Here is a 25,467-nt window from a genome sequence, read left to right as displayed (position 1 = left end):
CCCCGGATACCAGTAATGAGCGTGATATACCAGTGAACGCCAATGCCGGCATTAACTTATCCGAAATGGATAAGATCCCTGACGTTGTAAAGAGCCTCAGGTATTTTTCTGGTAAACCTGGTGAATTTAGTTCATGGAAAAAGAGTGTATATCGCATTCTTAAAATTTACGAACACCTTAGGGGAACTCCAAAATATTATAGGATCCTTTCAGTGGTGCGAAATAAAATAGTCGGAGATGCAGACATCGCGTTGGAGTCATATAACACTCCTTTAAATTGGGAAAAAATAGCGAAGTGTCTGACATTACATTATGCGGACAAGAGAGATTTAGGTACACTTGAGTACCAAATGACAGCGATTTGCCAAGGCTGTTGAGCATTCGTGAACCAGTCAACTTGCCCCATGCATTAAACCTCTGCCACAAATTACAAAACGTTAACTACCGAACTAATCATGCTCATAATTCTCAAAATTATATGCGGAAGCATAATCATTAAAATTCGCGACCAGTGCCTCCAAAGAAAAATATGCATAAACCAAACCAGATTCTAAAAAAAGATTTCTACCCCACGTTACTTCATAACCCGCAGTTACCTCAACCACCAAGATTTGTAGGGCAAACCCAGCATCCGATCAACTTTCAGCAACAATTACAAACACCACATTTTTACGCACAACCCCATTACGGGCAACTGCCGCCAAAACCCTGTAGGTACGAACCTATGGAGGTTGATCATTCTATAAGAAGTCGCGCCATAAATTATCAGAACAGATCAGCTGTTGGTCGCCAATTTCCAGCTAAAAGAGAATCATCTCAATTACCCGACTTCAGAAATAAACAACAAAGAAACTTCTTTACCCAAAGTCATAATATAATACCTGAAATCCGCAACGAAACTATGTACCACAAAGCCATTAGGATCGACAACGACCTTCGTGAATACTTAGCACAGGACGACACCGAACCGTTTCCTCCTGAGCAAATGGCTCAAGAGTCATCTCCTACAGAACAACATGAACCTGAACAAGACATCCATTTTTTAGATTAAATAGCTCTTCGCTGCCATACATTGAATACGTAGCGAAGAGTGGAGATATTTTAAAATTCCTTGTTGACACCCAAAATATTAGATTGCATGCAATTTCCAACAAATATCGAAATATTCTCACAGAACCTGACGAGGAATTAAGTTATACTACGGTAGTGAAAGGAGAAATCCGTACCACGTCAAATGATCCGGTCTACTGCAAATCGTATCCGTATCCAATGTCCCTTAAAAAAGAGGTTGAAAAAGAAATTTCGAAACTCCTAGCTGATGGAATTATTAGACCATCAAGATCACCATACAATTCTCCAGTATGGATCGTCCCAAAAAAACAGGACGCCTCTGGTGAAAAAAAGTTCCGCCTAGTCATTGACTACAGGAAACTGAATTTTATTACCATACCCGACAAATATCCTATACCAGAAATCGATGAAGTTCTAGCAAATTTAGGGAAAAATCAGTTCTTTACGATTATCGACTTAAAAAGCGGTTTTCACCAAATCCCGCTGAAGGAAAAAGACATCGAGAAAACTGCTTTCTCGATTAATAACGGGAAATTTGAATTTCTACGTCTTCCATTCGGATTAAAAAATTCAACCGCTATTTTCCAAAGAGCTCTGGGCGATATTCTTAGAGTTTGGTGGTGTACTTTGTCATATCGACATAGATGATATCATGATCTTCGGTAGAAACGAAGACGAGCATTTTAGAAACCTAGAACTAGTTTTGCAAACCCTCGAAAAGGCAAATATGAAACTTCATCTCGACAAATGCGAATTTCTAAAAAAGGAAATTGAATTCTTAGGGTCCATTGTCAGCGTTGATGGTATTAAAACTAATCCAAAAAAAGTTGAAGCGATTGCAGCATTTCCTCCACCGAATACATTGAAAGACCGTCGTTCCTTTTTAGGCATGTCAGGATACTATCGACGATTTATCAAAGACTATGCTAAACTCGCGAAGCCCCTGACATCCCTTTTAAGAGGGGAAAATGGACGAGTGTCCAAAAATTGCTCTAAAAATAAACTTATCTCTCTCGACAGTAACGCAATAGCAGCTTTCAACAAATTCAAAAACTCTTATGTCAGAAGAAGTTGTGCTTTCTCATCCAAACTTTGAAAAAGAGTTTGAATTGACGACAGATGCATCTAATTATGCTATTGGCGCAGTCTTTTCCCAGGACAATAAACCAATCTCATTCTTATCAAGAACTCTTGATAAGACTGAAGAGAACTATGCTACAAATGAAAAAGAGATGCTTGCCATAATATGGTCGATAAAATCCCTCCGTAATTTTCTATATGGTTCACGAAAAGTAAAAATTTACACAGATCATCAACCTTTAATTATGCCTTAAGTAACAAAAATACCAACAGCAAACTGAAGCGTTGGAAATCAATATTAGAAGAATATAATTATGAATTACAATACAAACCCGGTAAGGCCAACATTGTTGCTGATTCCCTATCAAGGCCTCCAAGAACACCCGAAATCAATTCGTTGACACCCACCGAGCATAGCGATGAGAGCTCCTCACATAATCTAATTCCTTGTGTAGAGACCCCCGTTAATGCATTCAGAAACCAGCTTATTCTAAAGATTTGTGATGAAAATAGCTACCAAATCAGTAACCCATTCGACAAATACACAAGACATACAATTATACAACAAAATTTTACAGAACAGGACCTGATTAGCATTTTCAAAAGATACCTCAATCCCAACACCATAAATGTATTCCTTTACGATGAGCGGACCTCAGGACTTATACAAGAATTCTACCCAAGACACTTCAACGGTTTCAAAATTAGATCCACACACAAAATTGTAGAAGATATCCCTAATGAAATTGAGCAGGACGAAAAGATAATTAAAACACACCGTAGGACTCATCGTAACGCGGAGGAAAACCGTCTCCAACTATTACAAAACTTCTACTTCCCTAGGATGTCAGCGAAGATTAAAAGGTTGGTCAATCAATGCACAACCTGTAAAGAAAATAAATACGACCGCCACCCAAACAACCCCTTTATCAACGAAACTCCAATACCTAATTACCCAGGACACACAGTCCACATCGATATCTTTTCCACTGAAAAACATCTTATCTTGACAGCAATAGATAAAATCACCAAATTTCTCAAAGTTCAGACTTTACAGTCAAAATCAGCTCAAGATGTTAGGCAGCCTCTCAGAGACATCCTCTTCTCTTTTTGTATCCCCGAAAATGTTGTTATCGACAATGAAGGCGCTTTGAGGTCAATTTTACTAACCTCCATGATGGAGGATGAGCTGCAAATAAAAGTTTACAAAACACCTCCATATAAAAGTCAAGTGAATGGACAAATCCACATTCCACCTTAACCGAAATCATGCGGTGCTTAAAAAAGGAACATCCTTCGCTGTCTTTCCAAGAACTATTAGAGAGAGCGGTACACGAATACAATCTTACAATCCACTCCACCACAGGCAGAAAGCCAGCAGAATTATTCATGGGTCGAATACCTGGAGCTAGTCCAGAAGATCTTGAGAACATCCGCACAGAAACCATTAAGAAGCTTAAAGTAAAGCAAAAGAAAGACCTTGAGAATCACAATAAAAAACGACAACCCCTGAAAACTTATGAAGTAGGCGACGTTATTTACATAAAAATCAATAAAAGTTTAGGTTCTAAACTCACTCCTAGATATAAGCAAGAGGTCGTAAAAGAAAATAATTATACTACCGTTACTACAGAATCAGGAAAAGTTATTCACAAAAGTCATATAAAAAATTAACCTATTTTCCAGAACCATGATATACATAACGTCTTGCAAGGTACAAGTACTGGACTACACGAATTCGCAAATAATTACGACAAGAGAAGGATTCGCAAAAATCTCGACTGGCAACTTTAAAATCATACATGACATTGACCTAGAACAATACCAAAACGTTACTACAGACATATTCAGATCCTTGGAATACGACATACCAAGAAATAATTATTTATATCCATATCTCTCCCACAAACTAAAGCAAACACAGGAACTCCTAGAAAACCTAAAACCAAAAATAGCAAAACGATCCCTCGACTTTATTGGGTCAGCATGGAAATGGATTGCGGGGAATCCTGACCATGAAGACTTTTGAACCATTAACGACAAAATGAATAGTGTATTAAAAAATAACAACAACCAAGTAGTAATAAACAAGCCCTTAACTGACAGGCTGAATAATTTGACGAAAATATCAAACAAAATTGAAAAATTTGTGTAAACTAGTGAAAACTATAAATAGCTTGCAGTATAAATTAAAGTTGATCAAAGAAGAATTAGTTAGTATTAAATATGCTATCAGCTTTGCTAAAATTGGAGCAGTAAATACGTTGATGCTTTCACAAAAGGAAATAAAATAGCCACTCAAATCCTGGATAAAGAAAAACTTCCCTATGCAACGCCAGAAGAGGCAATAGAATTCTCAAATGTTAAAATTATAACAAATCACACTTCATTATTGTATATTGTTAATATCCCAATGATACAAGAAGAAACTTTGGAACAATTTCTGATAAAACCTGTAAAAACTGGAAATGCAATTGTAGAAATTCCACAAACAATATTAAAAAACATAAACAAAATCTATAGTGTATCGGGAAATTGCAAATCTTCTAACAACCTTTCAATTTGTGAACAGAGTATTTCATTGGACATAACTAATTCATCCTGTGTACCTAATATTTTACGAAGCTTAGATTCCATTTGTAATAAGATGAGCAGCCAGCACATACCAACCGTCGAACAAATCACTCCAGGTATGATCCTTGTGAACGATTTCAATGGGACAATCAACATTGAAGGCGCAGCTCAGAAGCTAAAGGGAACATTCGTAATCAAATTCAATAACGCAACAATCGAAGTCAATAGCCAAACATTCATCTCACGAGAAGTCACGAGCTTCGCTCTTCCTGCCATCAACCAACACCAAGGGAAAAGCAGTATCGAGAGCTATTATCCCTCGAAATGATGAAAGAGCTAAATATTAACAACACGAAACAGATCGAATTATTGCGGGCAGAAAAAGAAAATGAGAAATGGATCAGCTATGGACTCATAACCACATTATTTGTCATCCTGGTCATCATAGTCCTCTTAAAAATATGTTTTCAACCAAACATCATATACGAAATTAATGCCCCTGCAAAGGACGAGCAAACCACCACACATCGTTTGATTGAGATAAATCCGCCCTCATCAGTTAATATTTCACCAAACATATTCCAACATCTACAAAAACAACCCTTAAGAATCCAAATACCCCCCAATATTCCACAGTTGTAAACAGACGAGAACATCTGCATCTAAGAGGGGAAGAGTTACCATTTCAATAAGCGAATGTCAGCGAATTGCAACAACACGCGCCAACAACCCCATGGTAAGCAGAATCCTACCGGATGCACCGGAACGTATTGCTGAAGCTGCAGTAATTACACAGGTGTAATTTATTATTAAGTAAATCATGTGAGTTAGTCGATAAGTAGATTTGATCAAATAAAGTTATAATTTTTAAACAAACCGTGTGTTTAAAAAGTTAACTTATATAGCAAAAATCCTTAAGATAATTGCTGAAGCGCTTAGGCTGATAATACGCTTACCGATCCTTGAGATGGGTAAGTTGGCTTCTCAACAAACGAAAACAAGTGTGGTCTGTCTTATTATCGAGCTGACTAGCAGCCTTTATTCTTTTCAGTTTCGTTTATATACAATTTACCTATAATGCTACATCAACAAACTACTTAACAAACGCTGAATTGCATATTTTACAAAAATTCTTATTTGTAATGCGGTCGTCTCAATCTTGACCGTGACGAACTTCCGTCAGCGTTTTGTTCGCAGTTAATATGAGTCGATGTTCGTTGTATTGTTGATTTTGCCGTGGAATGGAAAATGTTTGGTGTTTTGTTTCTCGAACATACCGCCCACCAAGAACCGCTGGGTTCCTAGATACTTGTTTTGTTGGATCGTACCAATTTAGTTCTTTGGTTTGATATCATTGCTGCGGGTTGCAGAATGAATGGATGTTCTTTCTTATAAGTAGGAGGGTAACGATAGCTAGGCCTATTGGAACATTGAATGCGTGGGAGTGAAATTCGTTCCATGCCATGTTCTTGCTTAATCCTTGGTTTTTATATGCTTCTTGCACTATCATGGAGAATGACCCTGTTGCTTCAAGGAGAGTTGATCCATTGAGTTTCGCACTGTTCCGATTGCCACTGATGAGTTGATATTGGCCGCAAAAGGCTTAAAACATGCCTTCAGATTTGCTGATAAGTCTCTTTGTTCGGAAAGAAGAATTATCTCTTTCGTGGTTAGGGAACAATCTGAAGTCAATCGGATGATCCCTTCTTCCTTGAGGGCGATTTCGCTTCTTTGTCCGTTACACAGAGCGCACGCAACCATCGGTGACGGTGTTGCACATATCCAGGTGTTTGGGGTGTACAATTTTTTCAAAATTATAGAGTGCTTTTGAAATTGTTGCGTCGAACATTTTTTTCCTTCATAACTATTGTACACTTGACTGATGAGGCAATTCGGATGCATTTGTATATTGTAAAGTGCCCGTAATTGAATCATATAACTTGTCGTATTTAAGGCGAAGCTATTGTCAAGTTCTTCCCGGCTGATTTCGAAGTACAATTGTTCGTCACAATTTAGTCCAAGGATACCTTCATACCTCCACTTTCACTGTTCACTTCTTTTTAACACTCAAACTCTTTAGTTATTCATTACACTTAATTTACACTTACATTTACGTTACTGTACACTACTTAAACTTTCCCTACCTTTCGGGTTCGCTTTTTAAAAATCGGCTCCCTCTTATATTTCCTTATGCTTATTCTAGACCTACCTTAACCTACTTTCTTATTCTCATTTGCCGACTCACGATTACCTCAAAACATGATTAAGAGGTCAGTGCTGTTATGCAAACACTCAGCATTTTACAACACAATACTGACCGACAAGTATGTTCCGCATATTGTAATACAAAGCTTGCACTTTCTACCACAATATCGGTTACACACTTCTAGGTCGCGCCCAATGAGTCACCTCACAGATCGTTGTTGAGTCGTTGTGGAATTGCAGATGCCTGTATCGTGATTTTCTGCTGGTCTGTGTTGCTGCGTTGGGTTGATGATGAATCTGTAGCGATGGCGGTAGCAGCCTCATAGTGCGGTTCAATGTTGTAAATAATTCAGTTATTTATGAACATTCCCAAATGGACGCTTGGTTTGATACAATTCGCCACAAGCAATCGTACTTAGCCAATGCTTCATTCAAAAAATTCAAAGCCTGTTGGCATATGTTCAAAAGATGAACATGGATTTTATTTATACCATTTTATGAACTCATTGATTCGCTGTATGCACTCATTGAGATGTATGTTGAAATGCTGAAGTTGAATGGTGATTCGGTTATTTAACATTTGAGTTGCTTTTAGAATGACCTTCCCTTGATGTTTTACTGTGTTCAATAGGTTGATTTGGTACGACAAGATCATCTATCTCCCGATACACTTGATCGTTCACTCCAAAGACAGCAGTGAGTATTTTTCCCAGTATACCTCTCCTTTGTCGTGATCTCAGAAACTGAATTGGTCTTGATCGATGTTGAATGTTAGCATTCATGGTCACCAAATGCTGGTTAAGTCTCTCGCAACTTATATCATAGCTCATTTGCGAGGTTGTGTGAATATAGTAATATTAACACAACCTCGTCATGTTTTGAATTACATCTTAAATTTTTATGTTGTCTGTGTGAATTTCACTCCAAGTATATGGATGTTAAATTGGAATGTTCCCCTATTTATGTATTCTGAGAGCCTTGGCCTATTAGCGCACGGACTTTGATGAAGTCGCCGTTGATATTGCGCAGCTCAATTATTGCGGTTACCAATAGCACCGTCCACATGTGTTCTCAATTCACGAGGTTGCTCTTAGACTGGTCAGAATGGTTCAGGTTTGATTTTTTCAGACATATCCGTAGTCGTAGGATGCAGCAGACAATGGTGTTTCTTGCCGCAAATATTACACGCTGCCTTTGATGTGCGTTCGATGCGCACGCATGCAGTGGAAGTACAAGTTGCTTGCTTTAACGACCTCTCTCCGCTTGTCTATGGTGTAGCCTTGGAACGTTGGGCACTTGTATAGACTGTGGCCTGATTTACACAATGTGCACTTTTCGTATTCGTTATGAGTAACAGAAGGGATCCCCACTTTGCTGGTCTTCTTAGAGGAGGAGCACTTGTACACTTCTTCAATGATAACTTCAATGATATAGTACTGGGTTTCCAGGAATTCTAGGAACGCCTCTAATTTAGGTACGTCCGCTGTGGCGCCAATTTTCCGTTGCCATTCTGCTCTCGACTCTGAATCAAGCTTGCTCTGCAGAATGAGTGACAGATGAATGACCTCCAAAGCTTGGAAATTCGTGTATCAATCATTCTTTGGATGCCTTCGGCATTTACCACAGTTTACATGTTTCAAAAGTGGGCCAAAAGTGACTGGACAATAATGCGTTTGTTGACGTATCTCTTCGCCAAGAGATCCCAAGCTGCGAAATAGTTGGCATCCGACATATTAAGATGCTTAATTTGGTGAGACGCTTGTCCCTTTACTGATGCCCGAAGATACTGTAGCTTCTGCACCCCGGACAGTCTCCCGTTTTCGTGAAGAGAGATTTGAAGAGGTCTCTGAACGAAATTCAAGCTGAGCAAGTTCCATCGAACGTTGGAACCTTAGTCCGCTCTAGTCTGACCGCATCTGGTTCTACTGATTGTAAGGTTCCATCTGCTGAGTCGTTGGTGTCTCCCGCTCGCTTCCTGAACTTTGACAGCCTTTCTGCAAATTTGATGCTATACACTCCTCGGCTTCGTCGGATTCCGTCAGATACTTTTGCAAAAGTTCCCTGATTTGGCCCAAGTTCTGTTTGACTGAAAGATGGTTGTCTTCGCATGTCTTCCATTTTCGATGGAATACTTCCAATTTCTTTTGGAAGTAATGCTCGCTATGTCGAGTCTTAGCATCCTTCTTGAAATTCCGTATGACCTTGAGGAACTCCTTCAGATTGTGCTTCTGGAATACGGTGATGGTCACATCCATTCCGCGGCTGGTTGGCATCATGCTGCTCTCCCGGTAAACAAATGGTTGCAAAATGATGTGTTTGCTGAACCTACAAGCGCGTTGTTAGAGTTTGTTTGGATGTGTTGCAGAAGTTCCTGCTTCACGAAGTGCCGATATCACCTTCGAGATGGTTCCAATTGTCAATGAAGTAGTGTGTTGAAAATCCAAAGTCGGTTTTAGAACTTCTTTCGCAGTTGCAATGATCCACTTAATTGCGTCGACTCTAATACAGATGTTTGCAACGTAGCGTAAAAATATGTTGAATACTTGTAGCATATTGCAAAAATCCTTAAGACAATTGCTAAAGCGCTTTGACTGATAATACGCTTACCGATCCTTGAGATGGGTAAGTCTTATTATCGAGCTGACTAGCAAACTTTATTCTTTTCAGCTTCGTTTATATACAATTTACCTATAATGCTACCTCGACAAACTACTTTACAAAACTCCGCCATGCTATTAACATAGTATGCTGGGCCCAGGTAAAGGAGGGTTTGAGGCAACTATCCTCAGTAAAACAAAAATAAAATGCTGAGATCAGGGAAAGAGTTAAATAAGAGTATAGTTGGAGTTATTCTACTATGCTAAATCCTACTTGATCTCTCTTGGTGACAGGCCCCGCGACAGGTCGACCAAGAAAATGCATACAATGTCGTTACAAACATGATGATCGGATTGAGTCACAAGCCTCGGAGAAATGCTAGGGCGTCCACCTCAGTCGCAGGACGTGGCAGGACGGGCCCCGGTCCTGTCGAGAAATGGGCAAGGGCTCTTGACGCATGGACGGCGTCAAGACGTAAGCAAGTTAGTCCGAACAAAACGAACAAAACAAATACGTGTCTGCACGCTAAATGTTGGTACCCTAACTGGAAAAACCGAGGAACTCGCAAGAGCCCTTCGGAAAAGGCGCATTGATATCTGCGCTCTACAAGAAACCCGATGGTCTGGTGCCAAAAGCTGCGACATTGAACGCGAACGCGGTAAAAATAACTACAAACTTCTCTATTTTGGTAACCCACACACTCAATATGATGTTGGCATTGCCATCTCAGAGGGTTTCCGTGACGCCATTAAAGAAGTCAAACGATTTGATGATCGGCTGATGAAGCTTACAATTATATCAGCTGATCGCACTATTCACTTCTTCATCGCGTATGCACCGCAGACAGGTCGACCTGATGCCGAGAAAAATGCCTTCTGGCAACTTCTCGATGAAAAGACTTGTCATGTGCCTGCTGACGATTATAAAATCATTACCGGCGACCTTAATGGTCATGTGGGTGAAAAGGCAAACGGTAGCAGGTGCCATGGGGGAAAGGAGTTCGTAGCGCGCAATGAGGGTGGCGAGGGTATAATCGATTTTGTGGACACCCATGACCTTGTACTTATGAATACATGGTTCATCAAACGATTGTCTCATCTTCCTACATTTTATGTTAGGAATAGTAAAACGTAAATCGACTATATTCTCAAAAGACGCCAACATTTTACCACTAAAAATAAATTTTGTTTTGGGATGAGCTTGTCCACCATTAACTTGATGGCGGACTGCACATATTTGAGAAGCAACTTACTTCTGCTATTCAGTGCGCGGACTAATTTTTCGTGGGCGAGCGCCCAGTACTTTTAAAAATTTTAAATATTGGCTATACGGTTTCGATCGCAGGGCAGAGGCGATCTCATCAGACGCTGCCTCAGCGCCTCTACCCTGCGGAGCAGCGTGACCGAAAGCGGCAACAGGTGGGCAAACGAGCATTGAATCGATTCTAATCGGACTTTGTTACTCGCAAAGCCTTCAAAACAAACTTCGCGGAGAAACCTGAACTCGATTCCGACAAATTCGTTTGGAAAATTTTTTAATGATTGGATTATTTGAAGGCGACAAAATAAATTGAAATGAATAATAAATAGTTGTGATTTATTGGCAAACACCCGACCCGATACTCCCCCCCCCCCCCCCACCCATTTTTCAAGAAATCGTAAAATAGTAAAACTAATTCAAGAAGCTGTATATGTATCTGAAGTGATCGCACCACATTACATTCTTCTGGGTAGTTTACTGATCCTTTCCGGTGCATTCATTCGCGGATTTCATCGTCGTAGATGTTATTGGTTGTGATTTTCGACCCTAGATAGGAGAAATTATCAACGGTCTCAAAGTTGTAGTTTCTTCATTCTTCCCGTTTGACCAGTGGGGTTTGATGTTGATGGTTGGTTGGTTTTTGGTGCTGACGTTGCCACCATTTATTTTGTCTTGCCTCCAGTTATGTGCAGCTCAAGATCTCGCCCCAATGGCCACCTGCTCCATCTGGATGAAGGCAGTTTGTATGTCTCGGGTCGTTCTTCCCATGATGTCCCCCATGATGTCGATATCGTCAACATAGGCCAGTAGTTGGTTGGACGTAAAGAGCGCCGCACCCCTCGCATTTACCTCAACAGCATGGATCACTTTTTCCAGGGCCAGATTAAAGAGGACGCATGATAGGGTATCCCCTTGTCGTAGACCGTGGTTGATGTCGAATGGTCAGCCTAGTCGGTCTTATTAATTTCGTCGGTATACCGAATTCTCTCATGGCCGTGTGCAGTTTTACCCTGGCTTGGTTCAAAGTGATCCCGTCTGGAGAGGCCCACGTTTGTTTGTGGACCACTTTCCGCGCAAACCAGGTACTTCCAACAACTGACCTGTTAATTGAATAATCCGCAGGCCGTTATCATTTGTATTTTGATGTCAGTTATGGGAGCCAACGTATCCCCTGAATACGGGCTCCGTCCATACTTGGCTGTTAAAATCCCCAAGTATGGTTTTGATAGCATATCTGGGACAGACTGCGAGGGTTCCTTTTACTGCCTCGGAGAAGATATGAGGCTTATATTTCTAATTTGCCTCTCAAGCGTAGAGTGCATAGCCGTTCGCTTAAGTTTTCAACGCCGATAACGGCAGGTTTCATTTTTTCGCTGACTAAGAAACCTACTCCAAGCACATGGTTTACTGGATGGCCGCTATAATATATTGGTGTAGTGGCTCTTTCCCAGCAAACCGGTGCCTGTCCAACGCATTTCCTGCAACGTTGTTACATCAATCCTATATTGGAACAGGGTATCGGCTAGCTGTACAGATGGCACACGTTCTATGAAAAAGTGCGCAAATTGTTATTCTGTTGTCGTTGTAAATTCTATCCTGTTCGAGGCTCCTACTGTCACTTTGTTTTTCCGTGTAGGGTTGCCAGCTCTAGCCAACCCTCAACCTGGAGGACCAGTTGGTACAATTTCTCCCGTTTTTAGGTGCGGGAGACTCGCCTTCATCCTTCTCCGTCTGCAGCTTTTCGTTAAGAAAGAGCTCACAGCGGTCACCACGTGGAGGTGGAGATAGGGTTTGGTAGTAGAGCTGTTGATGTTGGGTCAGCAGGCGTTTCCCACGTTTCATGCTCCATCGTGGATACCAATCCACGTTTTGCCCTGGGACCTATACTACACTTGTATTGCAGCGAGTAGTTAAAAAAAGTGGAATTTCAGAGCTAAGTAGAAATGATAACCACACTAAGAAAACCGTTCTCTGGCCCGGATGTGAATATTTGTCCTGTAAACAAATTGGGATACCGGTAGCTGGGCGCTTGCTGTATAAACTTTTTGTGTTCATCTTATGTGAGAAGGGGTCAAGCAGTGTACTGCAGGATAGACTGATGCGGAACATAGCTCCCTGAGGCCAACCTATCTTTCTCTAAGGATGAGTTGTCTCTCCTCTGGGACGGTGTGTGCCTTTTCAGGGGCCAAGCCTCTCGTCTACCAAGACCGTTAGTGAGTGGTGATAGCCACACCCTGTACGAGGTGACCCTACTATTAACAAAACGCTACGGATCTAGACTGGGGAGTCGAAAAACACCTCCCCCAATCCAGGGTGTCATGCGAACCGTGCCCATTGGATAGTTTGCAGTCGGGGGTAACTGACTGTATTCGAACGGAGCCTCACTGATACCTGGTCGCCTCAGTGAGTAAGTTAGATCTTACCGTGCTACGAGGGGCTATGGCACGGCGGACCTCTTAACCCCCATACTCGTGGGAATCAAATGAGTACAAAACTGAAAAAAAAAACAAAAACCAAAAAAGCGGGGCCCCGTACCGCACCAAAACTGGTTAATCAGGCGGAGGCACGTCTCCGAATTACTGAAAGCCAGGTGACTACACCCAAGAAGGGAGAAATTGGGACGTCAAGCAGTGGATCCAAGGTGAGTATTGGTATACTGCGTGGACTACAGCCTAACGAACACCACTGCTCAAAGAGCAGGGACCAGCAAAAGCACGTCTGAGATAAATATAACAGACGTCAGGAAGGAGACAGGTCTCAGTGGTGCCGGGGTTAAATGGTACCTGCGCTATCTGAAGGAAGGCCTGAAACCAGAAGAGGCCCTTAAGAAGGCTCAGGACAGACCTAAGCCATCTCTACCGGAGCCGAGAAAGCGGGGAGCAGCAGAGATCAGCCCGCATGAAGGGAATGCTCCCAAAAAAACCAGACCTGAACCCACGGGAGGAGAAAACCCGGGCAGGTCAGGAGTGAAGGCAGGACCCAGGAAGCCCGGCATTAGCTATGCTAGTGCGGTCAAGGGCATTCGACTGGCCATACTGCCAAAAAGGTTTCCCGAGCAAATACTCACTCGGGAGGAACAGGAAATCATTGAAGAACTTGTCGTCAAGCAGATGATCAAGGGTTGGACGTCGAAACTGGTGTTCACCGGGATACGCTTTCGACCAGGCCTTATACTGGTGGACTGCGCGACGGAAGGTACCGCAGAATGGGTCAGAACCATAATTCCTAGATTGCCAGGCTGGGAAGGGGTGGAACTGTCAACATGTGCTGGAGATGATATACCAGGAGCCCACATGGTGACAGTTTTTCTCCCAAAGGCCACGGCAAGTAGTAACAGAAGACCTTATGAGACTCCTAATTGCTCAGAACGAAGATCTCCATACTCGACTATGGAGAGTCTTCAGAAGCAAGGTGGAGGGAAAGGGTAAACTCCTCACGATCAGGGTAGATGACCGATCCCTAGAGGCAATTAAACGTCGGAGTTTTCATATCAACTACCGATTTGGCAACATACCCGTGCATGTGCACAAGGAAAAGCCAAGGAAAGAGACCTCGGAGGAGGCATCGGGTGGAAAACTTACCGAGGTCCCTGAAGAAGTCGCGGAAGCCATAGAGGCGGAAAGAGCGGGATCAACCAGGGAAATAGACCTGCTGCCCAGTGAAGAGCAGAAGCTGGACGACCTAGACCTAGGACTGCTAGGGCTCGGGGTGGACAGCGACGCGCAGGAAAGCGCCATGTCGGAGGAGGAGGGTGACACTCCGACAGTGGAGAAGAGCTCCAAACAATAACGGAGCCAATGGCCAGCACTAGGATAGCCCAGATAAACCTCCACCATGCGAGAGCTGCATCTGCAGTGATTGCAAGGGCAAATTCTAAGGAGAACATTGGAATAGTGCTGGCTCAGGAGCCCTGGGTGTACCGGGGGCAGATTCGCGGTCTGCAAGGAGGAGACATGCAGGTAATTTGGGACTCCTCTTGTGAAAAACCAAGAGCTTGCATAATTCTCAAACGTAATCTAAAATACATATGTCTTTCAGAGTTCTTAACCGGGGACCTTGTGGCTATCCAAGTCTCATTGGAAGCCGGGAGGAGCACTCGAGAGGTAGTTGTAGCATCGGGATACTTCCCAGGAGACGAGAGCCGGGCTCCGCCGGAACAAGTCACAAAGCTGACGGAGTATTGCGAGGAGAGGGCGTTACCACTTCTTCGCTGCGATGCCAACGCCCACCACGAAGTGTGGGGAAGCAGTGACACTAATCGTAGAGGTGAGTACCTTCTCGAATTTATTCTTAGTAATAAGTTAGAAATATACAACGTAGGGAACACTCCAACATTTGTGACCAGCACCAGACAAGAGGTACTAGATATAACTCTAGGAAATACCCTAATGAACGGGATGGTCAGGAATTGGAGGGTGTCGGATGAACCCTCAATGTCTGATCACAGGATAATCAGATTCGACATTGAGGGTAACTCCGAAATAAAAAGAATCCCAAGAGAACGGATTGGGAATCCTACACAATGCACCTGAGCAACAACATTGCCCACCTTCAAGGGAGCGGTGACATCAGGAGCGAATTAGAATTAGAAACGGTGGTGGAAGACCTCAACACAATCGTCATTGACGCATATGAGGCCAGCTGTCCGGCCAAGACAGTCAAGTCATCAAGGGATGTACCATGGTGGAACAGGAACTTAACCAGAATGAGAACGGAGGTACGAAAACTCTTTAACCGGGCAAAACGAACCGGGGACTGGCGGAGGTATAAAAATGCACTGACTGCGTATAGCAACGCCATCAGAGAAGCGAAACGGAACAGCTTTAGGGAATTCTGTGAAGGGATTCAACAGATCACAGAAGCAACCAGGCTGTACAAGGCTGTAGCCAAAGACGGGGTAATATCCTCTGTCTGCTTGAAAAAGGAAGATGGGACATTCACCGAGAATGAGGAGGACAGAGTACACCTGCTTCTCAGAACTCATTTCCCGGGGTCTTACCCCTCGGCGGCAGGCGACAATAATCTTCCTGACACCCCAACAACGAATAAAAGGGGAAGGAAAGAGAGCTGGAAACTAGCAAAAGAGGTATGCTCAGAAGCTAGGCTAAGATGGGCAGTGGGAACCTTTCAACCAATGAAATCTCCCGGAGCAGATGGCATTTTCCCAGCACTTATCCAGAGAGGCCTAGGAATTATCTTAGAGTCTCTTCTGAGGGTGGTAAGGGGGAGCATAGCACTGGGTTACATACCAAGGGCATGGAGACGGGCAAAAGTGGTCTTTATTCCGAAGGCGGGTAAAAAGGATCCTTTTCACCCTAAATTTTTCAGACCAATTTGCCTAACATCGTTCGTACTCAAAACAGTGGAGAAGGTCATAGACAACTATATTAGAACTAACGTTCTAAAGCGTAATCCCTTACATCACTGTTAACACGCTTACCGGGCAGGAAGGTCAACTGAAAGTGCTCTGTATCAGCTGACAGAGGTACTACGGGACGCCATAGAAACAAAAGAAATTGCACTGTGCGCGTTTTTGGATATCGAAGGAGCATTCGACAACACATCGCACACAGAGATACAGGATGCCCTGAGCCGCAAAGGAGTGGGAAACACCCTGGCACTCTGGATGGGCAAAATGCTAGAAAGCAGACAAATAGAGGTGCAAACAGGTACAAATTCTATTATCATGAACACCACTCAAGACTGTCCACAGGGCGGAGTACTATCGCCGCTGATGTGGAGTATGGTAGTGGATGAACTCCTGGACGTGTTAACTAATACTGGAATACAAGTCCAGGGCTACGCGGATGACATGGTTCTAATCTGTAGGGGCAAATATGAAGATACCCTATGTGATAGAATCCAAACTGGATTAAGGGTTACTAGTGCCTGGTGCAGGAAGGTGGGACTTTGGATCAACCCAACCAAAACCACCATAGTACCATTCACTAGGAGGCGTAAGCTGGATCATCTGAAAGCCATAACATTACATGATATGGAGGTGAAACGAGAAACAGAGGTCAAATATTTGGGAATCACGCTAGACCAAAAATTACTCTGGAAGACACATGTCGGAAATACTTGTCGGAAAGCCACGAGGGCTCTGATGACTTGCAGATCCATAGCAGGAAAAAAATGGGGTTGCAGCCTGAAGATACTACTTTGGATATATACTGCAATAGTAAGACCAATGATTACCTATGGAGCGGTAATCTGGGCAGAAAGAACCCAACTCAGCACACAAGCCAGGGAATTACATAAGCTCCAAAGGCTGGCTTGCGTGTGTATCAGTGGGGCAATGAGGACATGCCCAACGGCATCCCTGGAGGTCCTTCTGGGATTAACCCCTCTCCATCTGCACATACAGATGCAGGCAAGGAGATCAATATTCAGGATGGCCGGTAGCATGAGTGAGGCGGAGTGCTGCCTAAATCGAAGGAAGATTGATATCCTTTCTAGGCGGTATCCCGAATTACTGATACCGAGAGACAACATGACAACGAGGTTTCACTTCGATAAGAAGTTTGAAACACGTTGGAGTAACAAGGCAAACTGGGAGAGCGTGGCTGCGACATACGGCTTAAACCAGCAACTGATTACTTGGTACACTGACGGATCCCTCACAGCAGAGGGAGCGGGTGCCGGTGTCATTGGTCCAAGGAAAATGTACTTTGAGCCAATGGGCAGGTACACTAGCATATTCCAGGCGGAAATTTACGTCATAGACAAATGTGCCTCCTTTAATCTGCAAAGGAACTACAGGGGGCAGAACATAGTTATTCTCATCGATAGCCAAGCAGCGATCAAGGCACTTAGGTCCAACCAGGTGAACTCTAAACTGGTATGGCAATGCCTTGAGAGACTGAATACACTCGGCTCGTCCAACAAGGTCTGGATACTTTGGGTTCCAGGCCATGCAGGGCTGGAAGGCAATGAGGCAGCGGACGAAATAGCCAAGAAGGGAGCAGGGACGCCTTTACACGGGCCAGAACCTTTCTGTGGAATCGGAAACGGTTTCATGGCTATGAATCTAAGAAACGAAGAGAAACGGTTGAGGGAACTATATTGGGCGGGCCTACCAGGGATGGAGCAGTCCAGGGTGCTTATTGGGGGATACGAACCCATGCGCACAAAGGATTGCTTAAACCTCACCAAAAAGAACCTCCGAATCATAGTGGGAATTCTCACTGGTCATTGTCGGCTGAACTACCACCTAGGGAAGCTAGGGATATCTACGGACACTGCCTGCAGGTTTTGTGAGGAGAAGGACGAAACCTCTATACACGTCCTGGGACAGTGTCCGGCACTTGTGCAAAGTAGGTCGATACATCTGGGAGAACACTTAATACCAGATGCAAAGCTGAAACTTCTGGAAGTAGGGAACATACTAAAGTTCCTAACGGTTACTGGCCTGCTTGAGATACTATGATCAACAGGTACACTATAACCAGTAAAAGGGGCACAATAGTTCTTCAAAGACGCGGTGCGACTTTCCCTTAACAGAATAATAATAATGTGAGAAACTCGCTATGCACAATTTTCCATTTGTACATAGCTAAGAACACAAACTATTCCATCATATTTTCCCAAAATCCATACATACACATATGTTCATACAAATCAACGATATCAACTGTGTTCATCCTAAATAAATAAACATTGTCTATTACCGCATGGCGATGCATATATATATATATGTGTGCGCAACTAAATTGATCTAACGCATCCTCACACAATTCCACATTATTCCGTGCACAAAAGTATAAGTATATATGTGATGTAATATGTATGTAAATTAAAGACCGTGTTTGTTGTGCGAGTATATTTGAGTGCAGAACTATTCCATTCGAACGTACCCTGTAATGTATGTATATGCATTTGGCATGTCATACTACCCACTTTAGTGTGATATTGATATTGAGTACTTTGGGTTGCAGTAAATTTACACGGTAAAGACAATTTTGAGCTACTGTAACTTTGTTAGTAATAGTACAATTTTGATCAAAATTGGGGATAACATGCTTCATACCATCATTTGTCAGGCATTGACACTGTATAGAGGCAGCTTCGTGATTTTTTTCAGATTTTTCGGTTGGATAGTTGCTGAGGATGGATTCGTTAAAGAAATCACCATTTTCGACCACTCGCACTCCCCGCGTTTCAAAGTAATGTCAATGCTAATACTGGCATCGAAAAATAGTAATCGAGACCTTTCATTTGATACCCAACATGACTATATTCGATGAAAAAAAAATGTTACACTCTCCTTTTGCATGTATGGGGACGAAAGATGTAACACAGTGCGTGTCTGGGCGTTCACATTTTTCACTTTTTTACCAAAATTCGTTCCTGAGAAAAATGCGTGTGACAGACGGACAGACATTAAGCCGATTTTAATAAGCTGTTGCAAACAAAACCTTAAGAAACCAAAAAAGGAAAACTAAACAGTGTAAAAAAAAATAACGTTAGAAGTAAAAGTTAAATATACAATTAACAATGAACAATCAATTAAGTAATGACAGATAAATAATGAAATTAAAATTGAATTAATTCAATAATTAATATACAAATACAGTTTATAGTGAAAAATTTAATTTCTTAAACTGATTTACTTATTAATGTAATGAAGATAATATACCGCATACCGCAACAACAACATCCCATATTTCTACATGATTTTGCCTATAAGAGCAAATCAAGCTTTTTTCACTAAATATAATTTTTAATAGGGGGCTGTGTGGGCAATTCCGGTGGGCGTGGTGCGATCAATTTGAAATATTGTCTTGTCCTTATATGTGGCATTACTATTTAATGTGGCAGGTTAAAACTCTGTAATTACATCCGTCTAATTCGTTCCAAAATTTTCGCAATTCCGACCACTGCGCAATGACAAAAATATAGTGTCTTATCTTTTTTACCCACCCAATATTTTAATTTTTTTAATTAACAACTTTAGTTAATTACCAGCAAAATGTAATGGGATGCCATCACCTTATTTTTTCCGGCACTGTATGTAAACACTTTTTTTTTTATTAATCGAACATATCCGGTTTGCACGGTTTTATAAGCGATACTTTTGTCTAACAGTGCTCTGTAGCATCCAACAGTTTAATAGTTGGTGTATATGCATATTGTACTATATACTAACTAATTTTAAACTCTTCTTTTCTTATGAAGAAACTGGAAATACAATGAATACGTATTCCCAGTATTTAATAATGAAATCCCCGTGGAAACAATTTGTTGACCAAACGTAATTCCATTCAATAGTTTGTTACCAATCCTTTTATTACAGACTTTGCAATTTTATTCATAAAAACATCATTATTTTCTAATAAAGACACTTCAGTTGATAAATTAAACCCTTTTTTTTAGTGGAGACAAAGGAAAACATCAAACAAACAAAAATAATATGTACAAAGCAAAAGATCGGATCTCCGAAAATTTCAAAGGGGAGCATTATTAAAAGAAGTCCGTTGTATTGAGCTTTTGCGTAATCAGCGGTCTCGACCTGAAAAAATGGCTACATTAAACGGCTGATTACATCTAGCTATTATATTTACGATCACGGGAACGTGAGCGACTATAGCTGTGGCGGTAATATCTCCTACTTCTATCGCGTTTGTAATATTGAGGTGATGATCTTTCTCTGTATTTGCCATATTTCTCTTTTCGATATTCCCTGAAACATACATATATGGACATATACTTGAAAAACATACTCAATTATCGAAATGTGGATAACATACTCATCGCGATATCGATCGTGGTATTCTCTTTCTTTATAAAGTCTGAAATAATAGTGTACTTTGAGTGAAAACGGCATGGAATTTAAGACAATTACTTACCTTGTAGGTTTTCCCATATATACCCCAGGAGTTGGAGTGTGTGCTCTTTGAGTTATTGAGTAATCCACCCGTATAAGCCGATCATCAACTTCCATTCCGCAGCATTGCTGTTTGGCAACTTTCGCATCATCTGCGCTCTCGAAATATACGAAACAAAATCCTCGGGATCTATTAGTCTATTTCACAAATTTAAAGAATCCTTAATTAGTTAAATATGGATAAATAATTAAATCTAACGAAATATAAGAGACAATTCCAAATGATATTTTAACACTATCGAAATGTATCATCAGTAACTCTATGCTGCACCCGGAGTTCAGCTACACATACAACGAAAGCTTTCGTTGTTTCAGTGCTCCTCAGGGCACCATAGGTTAACATTTCGCTAACAGAATAGGTTGCGCACTATATATAAAAGATATGGTAAAAGATTGGCCGCCAATAGACACTCGGTACTGAAGAAGGGAACAAGTTGTTCCCGAAATATCGATATTTGTCAAATAAAAACCACCACTAGCGATGGAGACGATGTTGCTTAATCTTTTCGCTAGACAAACTGCGAACACACATCTATAGAAAGATATAGTAGCTATATTTGTTAATTTTATTCAACTTACAAAAAGTCATTTTTCTGGAAAATTTTTTATATAATAATAATCATCCTTGAAGCAAAAAACCAATTTGGATCAGGCAGCTTGAAGTGTGTTAGAGCACTTCATTCAAGACCGACCCGGTACACTACAGTACACTGTAGGAAGCAATGTGTACCCTGATTGGACTTAGCTACTCATTCACAGCTCAGTCGACTGGTATTCGACACCCAGTCAAGATAGTAAATCCTTCTGCCATCAATGAGATTTTAACCGCGACCTTCTGCTACGACAGCCCAGTGCTCCAACCACTTGAGCCATCCGGGCACGGAAAATTCTTTGGTACGACATAAACCACGCACCGAAGTCGATTTACCCGATTTAGACGATCACAATTATTTTAAAGTGTTTCGGCTTTATAAACTTACTATGGTATAATTGGTCGGTATCTAAAATATCGGATTCGGTATTTGGATCGAAATTTTGCTTGTTTCAGGGCAAACTAACATTAATTTGATCCTTTTCATTGTTTGCTTCATGTTACTTAAAAGAGAATCTGAACTCAATAATAATGTATTGTAGTATATATGAAGATTGCATTCCTCCTTCGTAAACTTTCTTGCGTAATGTTCGAAGTAAAAATGAAAGTATTTATTTCTAGCTTCTGCTACCTCTTGTGACAATTGTCTTATGGGCAATAAGGCATTTTCAATTATAATCGAACCATTAAATTTTATTTTTTTTATTGGGTGCCATCTATATAGATCAACATGTTAATTATATCAATCGCCATGACACATATATGGAAATGTTGTACGTCTATTTTATGACTTCAGATGGTTTTCAATCTAGCCGCCTATCTATATTTTAAATCAAAATCTATTTTTGTTTTGGCTTGCAATTAATTGACATTTTTCGAAGAATATCGACTAACTATTCACTTTCTTTTCAAAATCTTTCCTGGATATTCAAGCAAATCATAGCTTCACTTTTTCTTTGCTAGTTCTTTTTCGCTCTAATTTTTTACTGATAACTTATACGCCCATTGCACAATGCTTTCAAAAACTCAATTCCTAGCTTTAAGTGCAAATAATCCAATTTCAATAGTCGCAGAACTATATTCCGCGCTTTAGTCAAATTAGTAAAGCCTTTAAATGTTGACCCGCACATAGGTATAGCAATGGCTTGTTGATTTCATATCGGTTGCAGCGTTGCATACCTTTCTACCGACCATCACCATCTTAAAAGCATGTTCAACGAGTCCGGTCACCGGAAGCTAGAGGCTTCAGGTATGAAAAGTTTTGTGTTTCCATATGTGAGGAACTTTCCACTTGTAAAGTAATTTAAAATTCAAGTGCGCACATTTTTCAATCACCACTTACACAAATAATTTGATTTGGAAAGAATTCTATCGACAATACACAGTTAATTTCATATGCTTCACACTAAAAGAGCAGTAAGTGTGAAGAAGTTCACCTAAGCCAAATACAAACAAGTCAGGAAACCGGAAGCTAGACGCTTTAGGTATGAAAGGTTTTGTATATTTCTTTTATAAAGCCATTTGAGTGTGCATTTGCCCCATTAGTACCTAGCATATAATATATGCATATATTATGTGAGAATATCCACTTTCGCGTGACACTGACATTTAAAGTCTAGAATTTGCAAAGAAGCGACAATTTTGACCTATTATAACTTTGTTAGCAATAGTGCGATTTCCACCAAATTTGTTATATTATGTATACATTGCCGTAAAATATCGTGATTCCAGGATGAACTTAAGGGAGTCAACTACTAAAATTTATAGTATTATATAAATTCAAATTTTCCGATTGGATAGTTCCTTGAGAATGGGAGAATGACAAAATACTAGTGAAATCTTCCCTTATGTTTTAGTCGTCACCTTGATTGCCGAGTGAAGTCTGTGGTAGTGCGTAGTAACCGGTTCTCGGTACGATTCCGTAAACGGAATTTTTGCCGGCTGAATTCGCATGTGATTGCAAAATACCTGTAAGTTTCTAAAGCTTTCTTTCTTGCTTGCTTTGGCTGCTTCCTGAGTGCATAAGAGAATTTGTTCCTTAGTAGGTGTGCCTCCTATTTTGTGTTTGCCTCTCTGTGCGCTTAGCGCAGGTGAAAGCTATATGGAAAGGGATATAACGGTACCCCCTGATAAGTTTTTGATAGGTGGGGACAACTCAGAAATGTCTGGTGCAGGCATGGATCTGTCGGATCCTGCACTTGGCGATATCGACAATTTCAACTGGTTGTAAGAAAAGAGAAGAGATCACTTGTAAATGCGCATGTGTCTTCGGCTCGTCGTCCTCAAAACAAAGTGCCCCAAAATGTGTACCTCCATGAGGGTAGCCAAAGCTTCTTTTCCTGTGGTTAACTCGGCTAAAACAATTTCAATCCCCATCAGCGGAGACACGCCTGCAAAGGCCCCGGAAATGAATTTTAACGATAAAAACACCAAATACAGACAATATTCGGTTTTAATTTATCGAATCCAAACAAATCAGGACAAAAGAGAGCGCATGGATATGTTAGACTTATACACACAAGCAGAAGCCTTGAACTACAGCAAAAATATTGTCAACATCAAACGTGAGAGTTTCTTGGGAGTGTCGACATTTTTCAAAACAGCGCAAATTGCTAACCGTTTTATAAGTGTCAAAGAACGCGGCGTTAAGCCATTCATAGCCGTTTAGTGCGACGTGTCTCTATGGCATCATTAAGGGTGTATCACTCAATTGGACGTAAGAGAGAATCATTCAAGCCTCAGAGACTAACGTAAAAGTCATCAAGTCTAGAGATTCATAAGAACTAACAGTGAAAACAAGAAGGTCAAAATACCCACGGATACTGCAATATTAACCTTCCTGGGAGAATTGCTGCCGGTGTCCATTATAATTGGGAAAACTTATTTCAAAGTTGATCCCTTTGAAATGAGGGAAAGACAGTGCAGAACTGTGGGCACCTAGTACATATTGCTAAGATGCGTAAAGCATGTAAAAGTAAATGCTTAAACTGTGGCTCGTCCGAAGATTGCAATGGTGCAGCCTGCACAAAAAATGTGTCTAACTCCAAACTACGAGAATTTTCTCAAGACCAAACAGGCAACTAGAAGATGGAAGGAGGGAATCAGGAGGGGAAAAAGAAACTTCTGGGAAGAAATGTTGAACCAGACCGACACCAAACAGTTCTGGCTAAAGATAAAAAATTCAAAAATTTTCAGGAAGAGTCCAGACAACTTACATGACGGGATAAAGAAAAGAAACAAACATTTCTCATAAAAATAGTAGGTAACTATGGCATTGCTCTGCGTACAGAAAAAAAAAACGACCACGACGTACTTAAACGAGATGTTGTTGAACATATCTGCAACCAAGAGTAAGGACAGAGTCATCAAAGCGGTGTCTTTTGACATTAGCAAAACGTAGGAAAGAGCGGATCTTCTCTTCGAAACTATAAGAGAGAAAAACGTGTCATCTGACATATACCCTTGGACCCTGCTTTTTCTGGAATACAGGGAGTTGAAGGTGGATGAATGGTCGTACTCGGTACTTTTCAATTTGTAGAAAACCTCGCTTCGCAGATGACTTTATCATCCTTGCTATGGGAACAGGAGATGATAGGCTACTAAAAAAACAGGTTGACCTTTTTGTGAATAAATGTAAATCCCTAGAACTCTCAGTGAACAGAGATAAGAGAGATAAGTCTTGCGTTATTTCTTTTAGGAAAAATAATGGCAAACCATGTAAAATTTTGGTACAGCAGTCCTCTCTAAAACAAATACCGGAGATAACGTTTCTGGGCAGGACAATTATGAAATCTCTATCCCTGAAAGATCACGTCAATAATACAATCATAAAGGCGAAACAGCCTTCGAGGGTAGTAAACTTTGCCACAGGTTTCTCGTGGGGATTAAGACCTGAGAGAGCCGTAAAACTGTTTAGGACCATTGTGACACCAGTGACTATGCTGCTGCCTCCACACTTTGAATGCCCCAATACCTCAACAACAGAATAGCCACAATTTTGGTGCCTCAGGTGAAAAGATGCTTAGGTTTAACTAAGTCTACACCGCATCATTTTCAGTAAGCTTTTAATAACTTCAAGACCTATAGAGAGGAAAGAAGACTGAGATACCTTCTGGTATGGAGTGGGTTAGGACAGGGAAGGAAAGGGAACAGAAACGGTTGGGTAGTTAAACTCCCAAATGTCCTATATGGAACTGATGCA

General features: G+C 41.2%; 1 protein-coding gene across 3 annotated transcripts in view; it reads right to left on the bottom strand.

The window, feature by feature from the left end:
• Positions 1-20,055: 20,055 nt before the first annotated feature.
• Positions 20,056-25,467, bottom strand: part of LOC119655802 (transformer-2 protein homolog beta) — an 82,775-nt gene continuing 77,363 nt past the window's right edge. For 2 of the 3 annotated variants that reach the window (XM_038061898.1, XM_038061900.1), the window contains exons 6-8: positions 20,637-20,812; positions 20,538-20,579; positions 20,306-20,470 (exon numbers count right to left, since the gene is read on the bottom strand). In XM_038061898.1, coding sequence (XP_037917826.1) covers positions 20,335-20,470; positions 20,538-20,579; positions 20,637-20,812 — 354 coding nt within the window. In that variant the 3' untranslated portion in view covers positions 20,306-20,334. The other variant, XM_038061899.1, reaches the window with a different exon arrangement.

Source organism: Hermetia illucens, chromosome 4 (assembly GCF_905115235.1).
Source record: "Hermetia illucens chromosome 4, iHerIll2.2.curated.20191125, whole genome shotgun sequence".
NCBI classification, from domain to species: Eukaryota; Metazoa; Arthropoda; class Insecta; order Diptera; family Stratiomyidae; genus Hermetia; species Hermetia illucens.
This window is presented reverse-complemented; position numbering and strand designations above follow the sequence as displayed.